This window comes from Plectropomus leopardus, chromosome 6 (genome assembly GCF_026936395.1).
Source record: "Plectropomus leopardus strain MGB_pleo_1.0 chromosome 6, ASM2693639v1, whole genome shotgun sequence".
In the NCBI taxonomy this organism is placed as follows: Eukaryota; Metazoa; Chordata; class Actinopteri; order Perciformes; family Serranidae; genus Plectropomus; species Plectropomus leopardus.
The window spans coordinates 3,772,395-3,787,950 of NC_142181.1; the positions used below are offsets into that span (position 1 = coordinate 3,772,395).

At 37.7% G+C, this 15,556-nt stretch overlaps 1 protein-coding gene and 1 long non-coding RNA gene across 2 annotated transcripts in view; one reads left to right on the forward strand and one right to left on the reverse strand.

Annotated features, from left to right (window-relative positions):
• Positions 1–15,556, reverse strand: part of LOC148189296 (uncharacterized) — a 20,228-nt gene continuing 4,672 nt past the window's right edge. Inside the window, exon 3 of the long non-coding RNA XR_015776756.1 lies at positions 1–3,383. This is a non-coding gene — a long non-coding RNA (uncharacterized LOC148189296). The remainder of the gene's footprint in view (positions 3,384–15,556) is intronic.
• pou2af2a (POU class 2 homeobox associating factor 2a) overlaps positions 11,045–15,556 on the forward strand; it is an 18,214-nt gene continuing 13,702 nt past the window's right edge. Inside the window, exons 1-2 of the mRNA XM_088078506.1 lie at positions 11,045–11,248; positions 12,856–12,956. Of these exons, the coding sequence (XP_087934632.1) occupies positions 11,239–11,248; positions 12,856–12,956 (111 nt within the window). The 5' untranslated portion in view covers positions 11,045–11,238. The remainder of the gene's footprint in view (positions 11,249–12,855; positions 12,957–15,556) is intronic.

A 15,556-nucleotide genomic window follows, 5' to 3' on the forward strand; every position in this document is an offset into this window, starting at 1 on the left:
GACGAAAAGCGAGTTTTAATGCTGATGATGACGTCCAAAAAACAACCAGGTAACAAAAACACAATGTACAAATAAAAACACGAATCAAAAACTAAACTAAAACCAACGAGGATATACAAAATAAAACAGGAAACAGAACACGAGTAACAAGAAAACATAACAAAACCCAAAAACAAAGTCGACAATATAACACAAAACCTAAGATCACGACACTCACACCGAAGTGTTGCTCTTGGATTAAAAAAATAATAATAAAATTAGAAAAACTGATGAAAGTATTTGTATGAAAAAGAAAAAAAGTTTACAGCCTGGACCTATTTTTACAGCCCTGCACACCGGAGCAATTGTTGCATTAAGCGAGTGTGATTATCAAATTATCTGTTTCCAAAAGCTACAAAAATTCCCAGATGTGCCTATTTGGCCTTCAAAAGGTGTGTTTGGAGGGTTTTTCTTAGCGTGCAGTTTGCAAACTGAGAGCTGTCAAACCTCCTCCCTTTGAAGAAAATAACTTTCTTCCTGGAGTAACAAAAATGGACTCATTTCTGGCACCAGCTTCAAGTGGCTATTAGAGGATCTGCAGTTTTCGGGTCTTTTTCATCGGGTTCGTTTTTCAGCCCTGGAGGTTGCAGCTTTCTCCAGACCAGTTCGATTGGAGAGGAAGAAGATTATAAAACCGTCTAACAGTCGACATCAGTGCTGACTTACTGACCATGTGCCATGCTGTACTGTAACTAAAAAATGTTTAATATTGTCAAAAAAATAAAAATATCTTCAAGGTTGCATTGTAGTATTTCGGATCAAATAAACACTCTCCTTATGTACAAAATGGTAGACATGATCATTTAATTATAAAGTGTTAACGTGGACTTTTGCAGAAACCCAAGCAGCATATTAAAATCTGAAAGAAAAATGAGAAGTTTTTTTTTTTAAGAAAAGAATAAACGGCACCAAAGACGCATGACAGCAAAAGGATAATGTTCAAATATTACAAATACAATGAGCTACAAATACAAATAAAAAAAACTAAAAATGTCATTTTTTTTGCATTGTTCTGAAAAGTCACGGCAGTTCCTCTTTCCAGCACTGAGGGAAAAATCGCTGTGTTTACACCCTCAACCTTAATGAGGGCTGCTGCATTACCTGTGAAGGTGACGACACACACAGTTACACTCTGTGACGGAGTGGGAGTGGGGAGGGTCCGCTTTGGGAAAGGCACTTGGACAAGCAAAGTCTGACAAAGGTGAAATTAATGCTTTATCAGCAGTGTTTTATTGCACCACGTTCTGGTTTTACGAGAGAGATGGCTTCAAGGATGAAGACTGGTTGGTTTGGCAAACGCACGCCCGGTTAATTTTCCCATCTCCAGTAAAGAGCAGCTGCTTCCCTGAGCTGTTTTATGGGAAGCAAACAGGGCCAGACTTAAGCCATGTCTGTGAAAACACTGGAGGATTTTAAATCACAGCTGAAAACACTGCTGCGAAGGCGGATCATGTTAAATCGAATGACATGGAGTCTGTCTGCGCGGTGCTCCAGATTCTTCCTCTTGACGTATGAAAGCATTGTGCAATGTGTTGTTATTTAGTTTGAGGGATGCACCTGCACAGAAGAGTTCATCTCATTGGACGTCTGTTCACTGACTCAGCTGATCTGCTGTCGCTGCTTCAGAAACAAATGTAAAATATTGACATGACTGCATCATATAATCTCACTGAACCTAACGGTGCTCTGCTCAAGGTTCGTACAGTCATGACAAACCTGGAAAAGTCATGGAATTTTCAAATAGCAGAAAAAGTTTTGGAAAACTAAATATACCTTGAAAGTTTTAGAAAGGTCAGAGAATTTTGTTTCACAAACCTGTTTAATAACATATGATGTGTTCAAGGGCTGTCAGAAATTTGAAAATCCAGCATTTATTTCTGTTTTTAGCGTTTCTTTGCTTTGACAAATGCGACGATTTTTTGGTGATTTTTAAAGAAAAAATGCCTTTCAAATCCACAGACACACAGGTTTGGAAACTGTGCTGTCATTAAAATGTTTTAAAGAAGAAAAAAATCGCCAAAAATCTTTTAAAAAAAATAACAAAATCAGCAAAAAAAACTTCTTGACAAATCAGCAATAATTTTAAAAGAAAAAAGACAGCCTTTTTTTGGTCTAAGAAAACATGCTGCGATTTTGGGATTTTTTTCCTTTTTTTTTTTTAATCACAAAAAAATTAAAAAAACATTATAATAATTTTTAAAAAATGCCACTTTTTTTTCAAGAAAATGTGCCTTCCAAACCTGTGAACCTGCAGTTTTGGCAGGCTTTTTTAAATTAGTAAATTAAATACAAAGCACATTTAAATTTTTATGTCACCCCCTACATGATGAATAAAACCCATACGTCCCTCCCCACTGCTTATAAACATGCCTCCCAATTTTCGTACCCCCCCTACAATAAAGTCATGGAAAATCATTGGTAGAAATGCGTATGGAGCCTGTGTGCACAGTTATCAGTACTGTCAGTGTTACAATGGGCTGATAAGAGTGTCCTCTCCAGCAGTCTCTGGTTTACCTCATATTTCCATCTATTGCTTCATCCGCAGAGCTCTGTGCTAAATAATGCGTCCTGCTCGCTTGCTCTCCCGCACATTCACTGAGAGAAATTGTTTATAAAGTGCTGAAGAAAAGGATTAGATTCCCTTCAACTTAATATGTTTCCATGCGCTTGTCCAAGAGCTGGGTACTGTCATATATCACTACTTTTATGTAAGAGTACGCACGCTGTCTTTGGTGGCTTAAATTCTTCATTTTTTTTTTTTTACGAGTTAATACATTTCTATTTTACTGTAAGGTGGCAAAAGTGTGACTTCAGCTCATCACAAGTCAGTTTTGATTAAACAGACTGCTGGATTCTTTCTTTTTTTTTTAACAAATGATGAGTTTCAATAAAAGTTGGAATATGATGATCTTCTCGTCTCCTGAAATGATTGAGCGTGGATATAATAACACGCTCTTAAGATCAAGTGTTTCTGCCAGGGACGGATTCATGTGAGTCGTCCTCCTTGTGCCAAAGTGATGTGAAGGTCTGTCCAGCCAGGCCTTGAATAAACATTTATATTACCCCACTCAGCAAAACACATCTTCCAGACTCTCTGAAGAATTTAAAGTATTTCTCTCGAGTGTGACGAAGCACTATAATTTCCAAGAAAGAGCAAGTGGCCGGGGCTCAGAGACATACCAAAACTTTACAAGCTGGAATTTTGTTTTATGAGAATAATCCCTATATGTGCATGATACGCACAGGAACCCACGAAGAATCCTCTCCAATACAGCTTCCTCCTCCGACCGAGACAGAGTCCTCCGTCCTCTGGAAAATTCCACTCAGCGGTCCAAGACCATGTCCTGTGATAAGAAACATGTTATTCCTGATGGCCACAGAGAAAATAACAATTTGGGATTGTTTTTTTAAGGAGCTGAATCCAAAACGAGTTCTTAAGTTTACAAGGCTCTGCTGGTTTTGTGAGCGTCCAGCTGTAAAGGACAGAGATTTCTAACCTGGCTCCGAACTTACATTAAACTGACAGAGCCCATCTGCTCAGGTTTTGTCTCGGTTGTTGCTTCCATAAGTGGTAAAAAAAACCAAAACACTTATGAATTAGTCTGCGCTTTTCAAACTGGTACATTGCATAATAGGAAAATGATATTTTTCAGAAAGGAAGAGTCAGTCTTTTGCTGCTGTTCCTCAACATCGACTCCTTCTTATGTAACAGGTAGCAGTGGAAAAGGGAGGACACTCTTGGAGCATCTCTTTCTAACAAGCGACCAAAGAATGTAGACAGTCTAGGAATGAATGATATGGGTTTGTGAATGTGATATGGATATTTTTCTGGATAGAAAATCCAATCAGTATTCATATTCCAGTGGAAAAGGCACTCGTATTGCCAATTTAAAGGTCCAGGGAGCAGGATTTTGGGAGATATATTGGCAGAAATTATCTATAATATATATAACTATGTTTTTATTAGTGTAAAATCCCCTGAAACTATTTTTTTTATGTTGTTACCTTAAGAGTGAGCCATTGTATCTCACCTAGAGACAAACCAAATCCTGGCTCTACATGGTGCCATTCAGGATTTTGCGTGTGGCGTCAGGCACCGTAGTTTAGAGCTTTGATTTGCTGCCTGAACCCGATTAAAAGACCCGCCGGGTTCAGGCCGGGCTGAACTGTAATTTCCTGATATTCCCTCGGGCTTGAATTGGGTCGGGTTTTCGTCAAATTAACGCTTATTTATTTATTTATTTTTTTAAATGTAAACAGTCTCGTGCTTAAATGGCACTTTGGCGTTTTGGCTTTGGAGTTTTAATGGACCGAATCAAGAGGGAAAGAGAGAGAAATGGGTGGAGAGAGGAGAAAGCGACGCAACAGAAAACGACTCGGACCCAAAACTGCTGTCGTGAGTCGGTCTCTGACAGAAACTGCTGAAATCACAGTGTTTTGCTTCTGTAGCTGGTTCATAATTTGGTATTTAAAAAAAAATTGAATTTGTTTAACAATTACGACATCAGTCCTTTGCGCCTCTTGTTGGCGTCTAAATTTAAATGATTCTTTCTGTTCACACTCAGACGTTCGTATTCGTCTTTTTTCGTGACGACAGAAACGTCATCAACACTCCCACTTGCTCGCTGCGAATTCTCCCGATAACGACCTGCTCTGTTCACACATGGGCTCAATCAAATTTAAAGGAGATACTATGTCAAAGTTGTGCTCACGGCTTGTTTCTGCTGCCCCACAGTGGTCAAAAAAGGTACTGCACATACTACACTTTAAAAGTAAATATACCTTCAGACTGTACTTAAAAACACTACTTATGTGTTCAGTAAAAGTTCCTGTTTTATTGTCTTAAAACACTAAAAAAGTCCTCGTGAAGCACCTACGTCATGGTGCTCATCATTAGCAGCAGAGGCAGCAGTAATATCATAATTGTGGCAGTAGCAGGAGAAGCAGCTGTTGTATCAGTAGACAGAAACTGGCTGATATCCAGCTCCAATAAAAGGAGGCTCAGCTTGATAAATCAGCCTGACCTGAGCACAGTCTGTACTTTGTTGACAGTGGAGCCTAACAGCAGCAGAGGAGATGTGTGATCAGACCCAGCCTGTGATAAATCATGACTCAGCAGTGTAGCATGATAAGCAAAAGCTGTTCGAACAAGCCCAGATGACAGAGCGATGAGGGAAACCGTGCGTGTGCTCCTCCTATCTGTCTGCCTCTCCGTCTCTCTCTATTGACTGTCTGATCTGCTGTGTGTGTTTGCTGTATTTATCCACGCATGTCCACCACTCCGTGTGTCCGACCGTTGTGTTTTTCATCTTATCTCTGTCCTGTGTTGACTTGTATTGTCAGTCCATCCTTCACTTAACTGTCGCTGCTGTGTCTCTGTCTTTTCTGTGTTGAGTTGTCTTTTACTGCTCTCTAGTGGACGGATGAGCCACCGAGCGTGTCTGCTGTCATGACTGAAGGACGCCACTGGAGGTCAGCTCACAGACACACATCCTTACTTATTTCCATTTCTAAAAATACATAATATTCTCCCCAGTTTTATTCATGGTTAAAAGTACTAACCTCCTTTGGAATATTTTATGTTCTGTTTCATTCACAGCTTGAATCAAAGTAGATTTAATGTGGCTTTTTTAAAAGTGAACAAAAACATCCCTTTAATGTTGAAAACAAAGATGACAATTTTATCTATCTTACCTATTTTTATTTTTTTGTGTGTTTTATTTGATTTTATAGAAATAGACAGATGCCCTCCACCCTATGGCACGAGTAAAGAAAATAATAATAATAATACCAATATTATTAATAATACTAAAACATTAATATATAAAAGACAAATCTAAAAAACATAAATAATTAAAAGGAAGAGAAAAACATAAGGAAGTGTGCTATACTACATCACAATTTGCACTGCAGATATAAACAATAACCGTATTAACATGCTTAAAGTTTAGTGTATTTGGAAAGAAAAGACACACAAAACCAACATCAGAGAACTAGTGGTTAAAAAAAGTTGCACATGAACTCACCGAACTAGGGCTGCAACGATGAATCGATCAAATTGATTATAATCGATTACTGAATGTGTTGACAAAGAACGTCACGCGATTATTACGTCACTCGGTGTGTCGCAGGACTGTTTACGTCACATGGTGTTTTGAAGAGGTATGGCGGAGGCAAAGAGGACATTTCTTATGAAAACTTCAAAATTTTGGGAGCACTTCCTGTTAAGCAAAACAAGGAAGTGCAGCAAATTATGCAGAAGTGACACGGCACGGCACACAAACACGACGGTTATGACGCCGCATCTTAAACGAAAAGCGAAAGTGAGGAGGAGAAATAACGGCAAAATAAGTCGACACATGTTCAGTGTCACAGTAAGGAAACGTAACATGTTGTAAAAGCTGTCAACATTTAGTTTTTGAATTGTTTCATATTTGATCTTGTAGTGATTATTCTGACAGCTCAGGGATGTTCACGCGACCGCCTGTTTATGCGCTGCACTTTTTTGCGCTGTTGTCGATGATAATCTGTTTTTGAACAAGGTGATGGGAGAAAAAAATGCTTATTTTATTTATTTATTTATTTACTCTTTGACGTTTATAGATAATGTTACCCTTTCTTTAAGAGGAACGTTCTGGGAAACGTTACTTAAACACTGCATTGGTTGCATTGTACCATTCTCAGATCGTTTTTGAACCAAAGATTGCTGGATTGGTGGCACAGCAGTGCCATAACTATTAAATGCATCATGCATTTGCAATATTGGTAGTGTGCAAATAAACAGGAGTTTAAACCCACTGGTGATCATCCGGCCCTTTAGCATGTGCATTCACACTGTGTCTTTTATCCTATAAAGTAAAACCTACTAGGCTGGTGACCCTTTTTGTAGCACATCATTTTTTTGCATTATTTTGGCAACTCTTGCCTTATTTTCCATCTGCTTCCTACAACGAACTCTGACATTGTGCCTGTGGAATAAACTATAAACAGGACATTAACGGCATACCGTTAACCAAAGGAATTTCCCAGGAAAAAGCAGTTTAAACCTTGTTTACAAGATCAAATGGGAAAGATGGAAGAATCACTGTTGCATTTATAAACTGGGTTTTTGACAATGTAGAGACACAGTGTACAAGCTGGAGATTTATAATGAGACACTGTACAGCACAGTTGGACCGTTTCCAGCCTCGTCTCTAGCAGATGTCCGTTGCAGGGGAGAGCTGTGCATCGCTCTTATCTCTGAGTCATTAACTGATAAAAACTCTGCACAGCAGTCGGGCACACAGCAAAAGTACAGGGAGCCACAGAACTGCTATTGACAAGGAAGTCGGCTCCTGAAATTCTGTGCCAACACCAGCCTGAGTCGAAGGTGGCGTGCTGATGTGGAAACACTGAGCGGCGCGGTGGACGGAAAGAGCAAACAGCCCTGCTGTGTCCATTCCTGTGAAAATCCCCTCCATATTCCCCACTGTAAACTCTAACTGTAGTTCTGCTTCACTTACTGCAAAACATCATGAAAATAAGCATGTCAATCCTTCTTGTAGGTTATATTTTCTTTTTTTGCTTCAAAATGTTGCTACAGTAAAAACCAATATTGAAATTATTTTATGCTTGACAGATAAGTTGTGTTTTAAAAAGATATATCCTGCATTATCATGGGCTTTCTTTTTTTAAATAACATTTTGTAGTTTTCTGTATGTCTATCATATTCCTCTGTTTATCTCCAGCCTGGTAAATAAATAAATAAATAATTAAAAGTATAGGTGTAGTTTTGTGGGCTTTTATATGTCTACGGCGGCAACAATTTTTTTCTTCTGTGATATAAAAATAATTACTTAATAATTATTATGTAATTTTTCATTTCATTTTATTTAATAATTAAATAATAATATAATTAACGTACAACATAATATACAATATTTGATACATTCTTTTTCTATTCATTTTTTAATTAAAAAATAATAACAAAAGCAAAGCACCCATCATGAAATTTAAAAGACCAACAATTGCTCTAATTTTTCACAGAATTAAGTTCAAGATCTCACACTTTCTTCATGCACTCAATATATTTCTCTTGAACTTGGGTTACAAATTTGTTCAAATCAGTTTAGTGAGAACTTTTTCAAGCACTCTTTCCCACAATAATCCATCCGCCTGGAGGGTGTGGCATATCAAGATGTTTATTAGTCATTGCCTCAAAGGTGTGCCTTGGGATGGTCACAGTAAAAATATGTGCAGTTTGATCATGTAACACAACGCCTCAGATGTTGCACGTTTTGAGGGAGCGTATTGGCAGGCTGACCGCAAATGTCCACATTTCACAACCATAAGCTGTCTCCAGTTTCCCTGAATTTGGTAGGTTTGGTTAAATAAAATTAAATATCAGCCATATTTACCATGACTGAGCATCAGATCTGCTCACTCTGTTCGTGCTTTTAAATCATGTCTGAAAACTTATTTTATTTTAAATCTCTTCCTAATAGTTGATAGTCTTACATTATTTTACTGTTCTATTTCACTTATTTAAGTATTCATTATAATTATTATTATCATTATTATTATTATTATTTCTTCTAATTGAGTTTTTTTTGCGTGTGTATGCATCGGCAGATATGTATATATGTAAGTATGCATACATATACGTATGCCTTTATGTGTACGTATATGCATATGTTTCATTATTATTGCTTTTGGTTTTTGGCTCAACAAATAAAGTTTATTATTATTATATTTAAATTATTTACCATCATCACTTTCAATAATTAATAAACGTTAAAATCCAAAAAGTTTCCACTGACTCCAGGACTGATGAAGCATGATGAGATCAATACTGCAGCACACTCAACTGCTGCTGTTTTCTTTAGGCTCAACAGAAGCAGACAGAAACTAAAATAAACTGAGTAAAACTGCTTGTAGTTTCTGCAGCATCCACTGTTAGTTACATCAGGCTGGAGCACACTGAGAAAACACTGCATGGTACATATTATGACACACCAATCTATGGAAATAAGGGTGAAAAATTGGAGAATATTCCTTTACGTCTCTATTGTGGTGACACAAAAGACCAACAGTGATACAAGTGAAGCAGGAACGAGATATATATCAAATACTTATGTCACCTAAATAGTCTGTTATTGGCAAACTTTAATTGATTCAATTTTACATATTCAAACGTTCAGGCTTTCAAATACTATAATTTGCATGTTTTTCTTTTGTATTGGTATCATATTGTTTAATTAACCGCAATTAAATCCGGTGCAAGACAAAAAAAACCCTGCTCGTAGTACTGTCTGAGCAGTAAAACCTCAGCTGACCATACGGAGGCACTATATTCATGGTCACAGATAAACGTTCAAACAGCTCGACGTGTCTCAAAGCTGCTGAAGCTCTGAAACCTGGTTCACGTACTTCACTTTTTTCAGTCTTTCATCAACACAACAAAAGACTTTTAAAGTGCTTCGCCTCTCGAGTCAGATACAAAAGACTTATGTAAGCTGTCTTTTTAAATGTTTGCTCATTATTATGAACCAGTGGACGAGCCGGCTGCCACAAAACTGGCGTAACAGCTACATAATATTTGACAGACGCTGAGTCTCAGTGTATTTTCTGCAAATACACATCAGCAATATCTCACCATCTCCTGTCTGCATATACTGCTGCTTATCCCACCACATCCCAGCTAGCAATTTTTGGTCCTAAAAATGTTCTGAGAATGGTACTTTTTTTTTTGTTAACATACCACATTACAATTTCATTTTAAAAATGATCTTTAATCTCAGTCTTCAGGAAAATTTTCTGGTGCTTTGAGACTTTGTTCTCATGTAACATTGTGGGAACGTTTTATAAAAGTACGCTCTATGATCTGTCACCTCTCAACATCACCAAAACATCCTCAGAATGTAGCATTTATAACGTTACGTTTTAGTCAGCATTTAACCTTATAGGGACATTATTTGCAATGATGAAATTAATTTAAAATGTTTTCTTTAAAACATTATTGCAACTTGTAGGTAACGTTAGCCAATGTTGTAGGAACATTCCCATCTAGCCGGGATGCCAATTATGTAAGTCTGTAAAGCTAAATATATTAATGTGACAGTATTTCTGCACCAGGTGCATGAGCACGTTGAGCGTGCATCTTCAGAGTAACATGTTCAAGTGTTTGGATCTCTGTCTGAAAGAATTAACTGCATGCAAATCCAAACAGACATAAATTGTGAATGATTCATTTTCAGCTATTTTATCTCACTAACGTCACTGTGACAAAATGTAACCAGGTGCGATCTCTATTTTGTCAGCATCATGTAAATCTTCATTTACATTTTATTCCCATTTTAACAAGCTAACAGAGTTGTAATTGGAAGGCAAAACACTGCCAGCTATGAAATAATTAAAAAGTCTGATGGGGGATTCGTTATGAGGGCAGACACATGTTGTTTAGCACCTGCCTCCGGCTATTCTCCCCTCTGCTTTTAACACAAGGTTCAGATGACTCATTTGTTTTTAGTTTGCTCAAAGTCTTTCATACAAATTTCAGCACATTAATTTGAGTAGAAAATTTCACAATTATGTTCTTTCATGCAAAAATGTCTCTGTTTTTCAAAGACAAATTTTGGCAAGAGGGTTTAAAGTCTGTTATCAGCTGTCTGACCTGAAATGCCAACACTCACCCTGCAAACACATGATGCTGAGCTGTGACTTCTAAAACGCTCAAACTGAAATAAAACCAGAATCTGTCCCACAGCAAGAAAACTCCTGCAGCTATAAATCACAATATGGAAACAATATATCCTCTTAAATGTATGATTGATGCTTGGAGGGGCTTAGGGAGGACTGTCACGCTGCCTCCCAGCCTCTCTTCCATGCCCCTGATCCTTCCAACCCCTAATCTTGACTGCAGATGCAAATAGTCTAAAAAACGTCCCTACCAAACATTTGCATTTAAACAAATAGATAAAGGTCATTTTGAAAAGCTGCCTCCTCACGACTGCAGTGTGAGGTGGCCTGTTCCATGTGTCCCTGCCCTCCTCATAGTTAAAGCTCCCATCGTGGCACGCCACTCAGTATGGTGCTGCACACCGGGATCCAGCTACTGTAGGCAAATACAGCCGAGGGAGAACAGAGAGGCCTCTGTGTGTGTGTGTGTGTGTGTGAGAGTGTGTGTGTGTGCATGTGTGTGTCAGACTGCTCAACAGCATCATGGAGACAGGTAAGACACAATCATTAATTTCAGGCTTATAGCTGCTCCTGCTGTCAATATCAGTGTTTTAAATGTTCTGTATGTAATGTCTCATAATATTTACTGAAAAACAATTATTTTTTAAAATCATGTTTTTATATGCTTTTATTTTGGAGAGTGTATAAAGAGAAATTTATGAGGATTTTTTTGTAATGTTTGACAATGTATTCGGCCACTTATTTGAATATGAATATTTCCTGCAAAAAAGGAGATTTGTTGGAATTTGTAAAAATAATATGTATATATATATATATATATATATATATATATAGATATAGATATAGATATATAGATATAGATATAGATATAGACATACTGTATCTCTTTCATGAGATGATGTCATTATTTTGCAAAAGTAAAGTGCAAAAGGAGAATTTATTGGGATGTTTTGTAATGTGTGACAGTATATTCTATGATTTACTGAATGATGAAAACTTAATGGGGAAAAAATAAACAAACTGTAAAACATCAGATTTTTTTGAGGTAATGCTTTTATTTTGGAGACTACATGAGGACAAATTTACTAGAATCCTTTGGAAAAAAAAAATTGACAATGTACTCTCACTTGTCACTTATTTGATGCAGAATATTTGCTACAGAAAAAGGAAAATATTTCTTAAAACATGTAAAACATCCAATTTCTTTTTGTTCGTTTCATGAAGTTATGCTTTTATTTTGGAGACTGCGTGGAAAGAAATTCACTAGGTTCTTTTTTAATGTGTGACAATGTTTTCTGTCACTTATTCGATGATGTGGGCTTATTGCACCAATATTTTCCTCATACTGATTTCCCAAATGAAACCAGTCTATTTATCAGTAATTACACGGGGATTTTCAGCAGGAGCAGAGATGTCAGTGAATGCATTTGTCCAAACAATTCACATAAATCAGTTCGGCGAATATTTGAAAGATGCTTTTAAAATCAAGCACTTGTAAATCATCGTATGCTAATTGAAACAATTTCTATTTTGAAACATTCATTCGTGCAAAGTGCAAAACTGTATATTGTAACCTAATCCAAAGAACATTTCATATTTTCAAGAATCTCATTGGTCAAACTGCCGCTTATCTAAAATATCCATTCAAAAAGCTGGGATCTTTTACATAACGTTTTTTGCATGCAATTTCCGTTTGCATAATAAAGTTTGCATTTTCATTGAGTTTATGCTTCTGCTTCACAGGAATGCCCCCAAATCACACCAGCGTGCATTAGAGATTTGTATGTTGAACGTGTTGTTTCCATAATACATGCATGAATTTCTAAGTTTTAACTGCATGCAATATTTTAGTTAGTCTGCTCTGACCTTCCTCCCCTGTGAGGAGTCAGCAAGTGTTTGTAGTAAATTGCCTCTTTTTGGAAGTCCATTTGCATCGGCCAAACCAGAGGCAATTTCCATGACATTTACACACCAATCCCAAAGAGTCGTTCACGTATATGAATAAAACTGTGAAACATTCAAATGAACACACATTTGTGGGGATGGATGAAAATTTGTATGACGTTGTGCAACCAGCGACAAGTCAAACAGTCTCTGGGTTTGTTTAAATCCTCAAACTGTTTTTTTCTGCTCTTCTAGAATACTCTAAGAGGGTGTACCAAGGCGTTCGAGTCAAGCACACAGTCAAAGACCTGCTGGCGGAGAAGCGATCCCGACAGACAAACGGGCCCAGATACAGCGTAAGCACAATCCCCTGCTTTTGTCCCTTCCTGTCTCTCCCCACTTCATTTTTCTCCCAAACCAAACAGCCACAGTTGACATTCTGTTGGTGGCACAATCAAGAGGTCGCCTTTTTCAAAATCTCCTCTCCTTGTTTACATTTTGGCTTGTTTTGTGGACTAACGATCCATGGTTAATGCATTGACCACCTGTACCTCCCCCCTCTGCTCCCCTCGAGCGCTCCCAAAGCCAATCTGTAAATAGCTGAGCACGTTGAGCGTAGAGAGAGACACAAAGCGCCAAAGAGTCCCATCCCGACCTCACAAAAGAGCACTGAACACAATGCTCGCAATGGTCACGATCTCCCGAAAAATCCCCCCGAGGTGGAGGTGGGGGCGGGGTAGGAAGATTGAGGTGGACAGGTAGCACAGAGAGACAGAAAAAAAGGCCAGTGAAGGAGGCTGCCTATGCAAAGTTTGATCCACGCACACCTGCCAGCTGACATTGTCCTCCGCCATGTACAGGCCGCAGACAAGCCTCCTATTGTTGTCTCCGAAACACACGCCAACACACACTTTCACACGCAGTCAGAGAAATCAGGCTCTGCTTTAGACGTCTGCATGCACGAGCAAGACTGGCTTTTCTTTTTCCACTAAGCGCCTGTCAAAAGGCTTCACAGGACAGTGTGCACTGTTTGTTTTCTGTTCAGCATCGGCATGTCCACTCCGGAGAGATGCAGGCCGCCAAAGACTCGCGTGATGAGGGGGGGGTAGCGAGAGAGACAGAAGAGTAGATACCATCAGATAAAGCAGAGTCCACCAAAACTCATCATAGCTTTGCATGAAAGTTCCAGATCTGGCTTTTATTTAGAAATTTGCAACTAAACACAAACTAAATTAACTAACTAAATGAAACTGGACAAATTGGCTTGATCAATGAGAAAAAAAGTAAAAAGTACATGACAGTTACCTAAATATCAGTGCAAAAAATACACTCAAGCAAACAGCAAATGACCCAAAAAAACTTAAACTTAAAATTTATATTAATCCTGTAAAAATAATTAGCAATATATACTTGAAAATAATTATAAATATGATAAATATGTATGTTTCTGCACATTTTCCCTAGAAGATTAGATAGACAGACAGACACAGACAGACAGACAGATAGATAGACAGATAGATAGATAGATAGATAGATAGATAGATAGATAGATAGATAGATAGATAGATAGATAGATATGCTTTCCCATTGCCAGTAGAGCAGAGCTGTGTATGCAGCTCTGCAGCAGATGAGAGTGTGTGTGTGTGTGTGTGTGTGTGTGTGTGTGTGTGTGTGTGTGTGTGTGTGTGTGTGTGTGTTTGTGTTGTTCTGATGTGTCTGATAGACAGTCTGGACAACAGGTAAACAATAGAAAGCAGCATGAACAGAGGTGTGTGAAAACTTTACGTTGGTTACTTCCCTTTATAGATCTAGATTATTTTTTTAGTCGCTCTTTCAAACTCGGTACAGGCTCATTTGGATGGATGTTTTAACGCTGCTTAGGTGGAGACGGAGGGTAATTAGTGGCAGCAGTCACCTGGGAGTTTTGTTTCCATTAATGCCCGAGGTGTTAAATACCTGTGACTACAGCATTTGATCCAGGTGTGAATGCCGACTGTAACCTTTCTCATTGCATTTAAAAAGCCAGATGTTAGTGAGTAATGTAAAGCCACATCCCCACTGCACAAAACAACCCACTAAGTCCCTTCTTGTTGAGTAATGTTTCCTAAAATCTACAGCTGTTTTCAGGAATTATTAAGCCTTTCTAAAAAAATGAAACAACTCTATGATTGCTTTTGTAAACATTAAAATCTCCCAAAGCTTTATCCTTTAAATCCTTTAAAATGTCTTAAGTTGTTTGCAAAGTCCTGACATTTTTTAATGAAGGCAGAATTGAATGCTGCAAAAGCAGGACACGTTGTCCAAACCTGACCTCTAACCATGACTCACAACATGCGGAGGCAGCAGTGTGTTGAACAGGAGACAAGTGTCTCGGTCAGAGGTCAGTGAGTGCACACATGAGACAATAACAGCTCAAGAGGCTTCGGCTTTTTTTACTCTACGAAACATATCGAGCTCTTTGACTGTTGCAATGATGTCATGTGAAACAGAACTGAAAATGTTCAAAGTTTGATTCGCTTTTCAGTTGTTATTTTATAGATACAAACTTAAAACTTTGCATTTGTGCTCGCTTGGTTTCAGACAAATATCAACTTGTTTACTCGGTTTCCATCTTCAGTCTGACACTGCGTCCACATTTTCCAGCAGGGAGGGGATTCGATTTTTACTGTCACTGCAAACTGTTGCCATATTTTTTTAAGTAAATAAAAAAAATCTGCTGCTCATTACCTCAACAGAATTTCTGTGTAAAACCTTATGATAAAATAGACTAAAACAAAAAATATAGAAAATTGTTTCGTCTTATATTTTAAAAAAAAAATGAAATGTCCAAATATATAAAAGTGTTAATTTTAATTAAAATAAAATCCTGTTGGTTTAAATCAATATAATTGGTGCAAGCTTTTGCAACTTTTTATAGTTATTATTATTATTATAACCATATCAATCGCAATATAAC